The sequence below is a fragment of the Cornus florida genome, unplaced genomic scaffold (genome assembly GCF_030987335.1).
Source record: "Cornus florida cultivar Cherokee Brave unplaced genomic scaffold, ASM3098733v1 CherokeeBrave_3.0.0_Hap2_Chr02, whole genome shotgun sequence".
Classification (NCBI taxonomy): domain Eukaryota; kingdom Viridiplantae; phylum Streptophyta; class Magnoliopsida; order Cornales; family Cornaceae; genus Cornus; species Cornus florida.
Window position 1 is genome coordinate 78565872 of NW_026775572.1, and position 6898 is coordinate 78572769.

At 34.3% G+C, this 6898-nt stretch overlaps 1 protein-coding gene across 1 annotated transcript; it reads right to left on the reverse strand.

Moving 5' to 3' along the window:
• Positions 1-3132: 3132 nt before the first annotated feature.
• On the reverse strand, positions 3133-5611 carry LOC132296452 (protein FAR1-RELATED SEQUENCE 5-like). Its single transcript, XM_059794655.1, has 4 exons — positions 5067-5611; positions 4631-4856; positions 3333-4511; positions 3133-3231 (listed from the first exon to the last, which is right to left on the reverse strand). Exons 1-4 carry the CDS (start codon positions 5609-5611, stop codon positions 3133-3135), a joined length of 2049 nt encoding a protein of 682 aa, XP_059650638.1.
• Positions 5612-6898: the final 1287 nt, after the last annotated feature.

Genomic DNA, 6898 nt, shown 5'->3' on the forward strand with positions numbered 1-6898 from the left:
AATAAGGAACACAAGTTACGATATCATCTAGTTATCAACTTGAAATGAAATACGAAATCAAATAAAGTGGATACTCGGACGTCACGCCGGATCAGACCGACAACATAGTTACTTTAGGGTTACTAGCCCATGGGTAACCTCCCTATGTGCTCACTACACTGTATAGAGGGACAATCCCCGGTACTAGAACCAAGTCCTAGCCGTAGCCAAACAACGACATCTCCAAGTTTCCAAAATCAACAAATTGTGCAACAACGTTTATATATCAACATGTATATACAAGATATCAACTATTTACCAAGCACAATCCAAATTTTGGAAACTTATACAATACATGCTCAAAATTCACAAGTACTATGGCATGTAAGATGTCAAATACAAAGTATGCAATTCCTTACACATAGCAACAATATATTCAATAAGGAAAAACATATTCTCATAAATATAAAAGTAACAACTATGTTATCCAATGCTCAAAAGTAATCAATTGAACATACATCAAATCTAAATCCATGATTTAAATATAGAAACAACTTCCAAAATGCAATTAAATCCATGGAGTAATAAAGTAGAATTTAATTAAACATAAATAGTTAAATTCTCTAAATTCTAAGTTAATCCAAATAACCTCAATTTAATATATATTGAAAGACATATCATGGTCATCATATATATAACATCAAATGACAAGTTAAGTGATTAAAACACTTGAAACAAAATTAATCAAGCTAATTAATTAATTTCCTCTAGATTTTTAAACAATTCCAAATGCCCTCAATTTAATCTATATTAGAGAACATGCCAAGGCCTATTTAAATACCACATTACAACTTGATTTAATGCTTGATACAACCATGTGAATTAAACTTTCACTAAAGATAAATATTAAATAAAAGTTGTAATTCTTAATCAAATGATCCAAATTTAATATATGTTAACCAACATATCTAAGCATAATTTCCTAACATGTTATAATTCAAATCAAAGTTATACATCATCATAAATTTTAAATCTTATACAAAGAAATAAAAATTACTAGCTTTCTAGATTTGATACAAGGCATACATATATGTTGTATAATCATGGCAAACACACAATACAACACACAAATAATCCTAAAACATTCCCTACCTCAATTGGAATGAAAATCCTAATTACCACCGAAATGAAATCGCCCCAAATTTTTGGTCCGCAAAACAGATTTTTTAGCTTGCTACTTTCAACTTGTAAAATTCATAAAAAATTCAATTCTAACCCAAATTGAATGAATCCAAAGCCCAATGAAAGCTTAAACACTGTTTGATAATATAAATTTAGTTTAACAAAATATTTTCCCAATTAAAATAGTTTTGACCCACAACTTTGAAACAAATTCTGCCCAGAAAACACATTTTCAGCCTGTAGCTTCCAACTTTGAAAATTCATAAAAAATTCATTTGACATCCAAATTGGGTAAACCTAATTTATTTTGGAAGTAAACATATGAGAGTGTAAAACTGAAAATTTAAGCCATGATGCAATGTCAAAAGGTTAGTGAAATAAATCATCTAAAAATATGTTTTCCAGCTACAATAAAAACATGGACAGCAGATAGTTTCGGATTTTTAAAAAAATCTAGAAATGCTCTAAAATTGTGAAAAAATTCTGAGTAGTGTAAAACCCATGGAGGAAGTTCCAGTAAAAATTTCAAGGTAATTGAAGCAACACAGCTCCATATAAAAAATTCATTTCCGGACTGAAAAGGAAAAGCTTCAAATTTCCAGCAACTAGCTTGCAACTTCAAAAATTCATAACTAATTCATTTTAAATTCAAATTACATGAAACCAAAACTAAATGAAAGTTAATTGAGTATAGTTTCATATTCTATATTTAATTTAACAAGATTAATTTGAAGTTAAAATAGTTTAAGGGCAAAATACAAGTCCTTCTCTTCCATGCATGTAAAACACTCAATAATGACATAAAAATACTTCAAAATAATAGATCAATACCTCACTAGAGAATTGAATCTCTAGATACCAAAGCAAAACTAGGAGTTAGGCTAGATCCTTCAAGGGTTTTGAAGAGGAGGATGAGGGGAACAAAAAGTATTCCAAGTTCAAAGTTCTAAGGTGAGTGAAAGGGCACCAAAAATGAAGTCAAAGCTACTAGTCAAGCTTTTCTCCAATGGTGGCTTCCTTAGGGTTCTTGAGAGGAAAATGATGAATGAATTAAAATATGTAAACCCTAAGCTAAATTGGTGGGCTTCTCCACTCACTAGGTGCTCTTGCACTACCTCTCACACACACACACTAATGCAAGACTAAAGGTGAGTCCTACACTTGTCATAAATCCAAGTAAGCTTCCAAGATTAAATATTAACCCTACACTTGTCAACCATCCATGCCAACAAGTGCACCAATCCTAGGACAACAAGTGGGTAAATCTCCAACCTCCATGTGTCATGAGATTAAGCCTCCAAGTGGTTCCACCACAAAATCAGCAAGTGACACCATAGGAATGTGACACTTGTCACATTTTCCGAAAATTGCAAAAAGGTCCTTTTTAAAAATATCTTCCAATTTAATTTGCAAAATGGTCCCTAAGACAAAAAATAATTACTTTACTTAACTACCCAAAAACCCCTCAAGTTATGGATAATTACAAAAAGTCTTATTTTCATGGCTTTTACAAAGAAAGTAAGCATTTAATATGCATTTCTACAAAAGTAAAAATGTAGATGTCATGGAATTTAAATATCATGGACGTATGCCAAGCCGGAATCAAATCCGAGCACAAAAAGTGAGGTTAAGCAAGGAAAAATGAAAAACGACTGAAGGATGAAAAAGGGAAAAGACGAAAAAATGAATAGTGTCAAAAAAACAAAAAAAAATGTGCAAATGACTCGATCCTCAAAGGAAGTTGTCAATCCAAAGGAAAAAGTCTCAGAAACCATTTTCGAGCACTCGAGACGACACTGAGAGGCAGGAAATCGAACCTGAAAAGGAAAAGATAATGGAAAAAAAATTTATCCGCAAAATTTGAAGAAAAAGGGAAAAGGAAGAAAATGACCGGGTCATTACACACCTATCATTTAGGGGGGGGGGGGGGGAATAACATAAAACAAATGTTAAGCAATGTGCTGAAAATAGTTATGCAACAATACTTACATTCACTAACACGTAGTAGGGGATTGTTCCACTATGACTACTGCCACCTGCCTCTCCTGATTGAAGGGCTTCATTGCAATTCTACAACACAATTATAAGAATTATTACGTATGCATCATTTAATACACAGAACTGGTATTACTTATGAAACTACTTGGACAACAGTAAGGGGATAAAAGTACCTGAAGCTGAACTGTTTGTTTTATTGATTTCGTCTTATTGCGACTCTTTAGCTCCATGGTCGGTTCTAACCTCTTAAATTTTCCTTTCCATGTATCTTTACACTTGAGACCATTGGGGATTTTGTTAGTATTTTTGTTCATGCCGACATATTGGTTTCTGTCTTTACCACCAGTATAAATTCCATTCCTCTCAGTAAACCTATGCCTACAACTTGATTGGGCAATTTTTTTCCACTCCATGGCTTTCACTAATAAATCATTGTATCCGTCCTTATCCTCCGATACAATGGACGAAATTTCAGTCAGAATACGACAAAGTACCCTGTGCTGTCTCCTAACCTCAATTTTTGGATCAGTTTCGGCAATCACTTCACCGGAAAGATTTTCCTCCAACCTGCCATCTCTTGCAATTCTACTCCACCTTCTTAATATATATCGACGAGGCAATGTATTGGTGAACATGGAGTCTTTTAGGATTTTCAAACTATGCCTACACATAATACCCTCCCTTTCAAATTTACAACAAGAACATAACAATTCATCTTCTACTGTCCTCCTCACGTCGCATTGCATTCCATCCTCACCAACGACTTTGTAAACATAGCCTCCGTTGCCATCGATGGGACTGCAACCAATGATCCTCTGACTAGCAGCAGCTGCTAAGAACTCATCCTGGAAAATATTAAATATAACCTTTGTGTACAGGTTTGCCGCCTCTACTAATATGTTACAGTTTGTTTTCAGTTGAGGTAGATTGTGGAGTAACCCATACTCGGCTACATACTCCTTGTAACGCTTGTCGGACAACAACCTTTCAAAGTGTGTGAAGAAATCTGGAAGAATCAGTTGCCCGGATAAGTACGCCTTCAAGCAACCATTGCAGCTTTCACTCAGTTTTGTGCTGTGGATACCCGTGGACCAGGTATGTTTAATAAATGCCATAGCCCATCTATGTTTTAAAGCAAAGAGATTTGTAAGCCATGTGTTACCAACAACACCATTTTCCGTTATCATTATATTCCATTCCCTGGTAAATTCTTCCTCCTCCTCAATTTCAAATATTAATTTTGATAACACCTTTTTAAAGCCTTGCGCACGTCTAAACAACAACCCTAGATGCTTCTGTGCATTTTGCATTAGGTGCCAAACACACAGATAATGGTTTGTCCTTGGCATCACCTGCAAAAACTATTTTCTGTAATATAACTACATAAAAACATTTACCACGTCCAACTACTCAATAAAAATTTGAAAATGCAAAGAGTGGAGATCTGAATTAAAATCACCTACGTCAATGCCTTTCCCATTGCAGCATCTTGATTAGTGAAGATCGTCTTTGGCGCTTTACCGGACATAGCTTTCAAAAATGTTTCAAACAACCACACAAACAACTCTGCAGTCTCGTCATACATGAACGCTGTTCTAAACACAGCGGTCTCCCGGTGATGATTCAACCCCAAGAAACTTCCAAATGGACGGTTGCCATGTACAACTTTGTATGTTGTGTCAAAACTTACAACATCTCTAAAATTTCAATAATCAACTTTCATTTTTAAATCAGCCCAGAATATGTTAGTGATCATTTGATCACTATCCAATTGGAATGCATAAAATAAAGATGGATCTTCACAAGACTGAGTCTCAAAATAATTCACTAGCCATGCTGCCTCTCCATATTCGAGCTCAGTTTGTCTTCGGGACCTTATATGGTTTAGTAAATCCAACTTCATGTACCCGACTGATTGTTTTCCACCAGCTTGCCTTCCCATCAACTCATATGAATTGCGAGGGCTTATTCCTGAATCAGAAGCCAATTCCAAATTAATGACCTGAACATGGCTAATTCTACGCTGGGATGACAGCATGTGCATGTATTCATCAATCATCAATGGATGGTTGTGGCTTTCAACAAATTTTGTAACTTCCAACTTATGCGTATACTTGGAAACTTGTATAAGTATTCGAGCAGGGAAACCAGTTTGTGTTTTAGCCCTGGGAGTCTTTATATTACTGTCCCGAATGTTGTCACCCCTGAAACCCTCTTTGCAGCATGTTAACAATCTCGATGACAGTTTACCAGTCTTCTTGCTCTTATTAAAATACTCTTTGCGGATGCTAAAACTGACTCGATCGGCATATGAATTATAGAAATCATATGCCTCTTCCTCAGTTTCAAACTTCATACCTATTCTTGGTTTCCATTCTACGACACCTGCCTGTGCAATAGGAGCGTTTTCTGTATATGTGGTGTCTTCGATGTTATTTAATACCTCTTCCATTCCAATAATTGAAATCAGAAACCTACAATATATAAAAATTACATTTGAACGAAGGGCTGTGTTGTAGGTATGGATTATTAATTGGAAATATTTTCTGACCTACTACCATTATTCAAGATAGTATAATGTATCAGGGCAGGGAACCAACTTCCTCAACTGCACATATTTTAATTTTGCTACAAATAACAAAATAAATGATTTATTTATCTTTTTCCAAGTCAAACATGCACTTCCAACCTTTTTGGACCTTCTATTTTCATAAAAATTACAATTGTGTTCAATTATTCATTTCACTTTTTCCAAATCAAATATGAACTTGCAAACTTCTTTGGGCTTATTTTGAGAAACACTACAACCATGTTAAGTTTGGGGTATAAGAAGAAACAACAATACAAATTGGAAAACCATTTCCATGTCATGCAACCAAGAGTAGTAGTGTGATGCAGCTAATCATGCAACCAATCAGCACCCCAACTAATTTGAGAAATTCAAACAAAGACAAACCAACAACCAACAAATATTAAAGAGAGAATAGGAAAAAACTAAAACATTTGTAGAAAGTGCACATGTTATTAGCTAAAGATAACTATACCAACACCCTAGAACAAAAAAGAGAATAAATTTTAATCCAAAACTCAAAACTAAATACATAAAAAATAATAAGAATAATACTAATAATATAAATAACCAGAGAACATCATAAGAGCTACCACACAGATAGTAACAGAGTAAATTAAGTACAATAAGAAAAGGAGTCCAAAGATTATGATCAAAGAAAAAACACTCCAAATAGCATTATTATTAATGAATAATCAGAAGAAAAAAAAAATAAAATAAAAATTTTATTTCTCTAATTTTAAAGAAAGATACATACCCAAAGACATAGGCAAATGTATTGGAGTAGCAAGCATAGTGCCCCCATCTCTCACAACGATTAAAACCCATGATAGAAAAGATAGAGACACATTGCCTTCTTTGCAACTTAAAGTCCCAGACAACCCATTCTCTCTGTCTCTTTGTCTCTGTCTGTCTGTCTGTCTCTCTCTCACACACACACACACACAGTGACACAGTGAGTTTGTAATTTTGTAATTCAAAACCCACTGACCACTTCTTCCCAAAGATGAAGAAACAGGGGAGCATAGAAATAAAGGGTCAAAAGGACATGAACAAGTCAACTATTCAAATCCAATTCACTGTTACAACAACAAGAACAGAACGTTGTGTTGAAAAGAATTTGCATTAGTTCTCCTTCACTCTTTTATTGATATATATATATATATATAT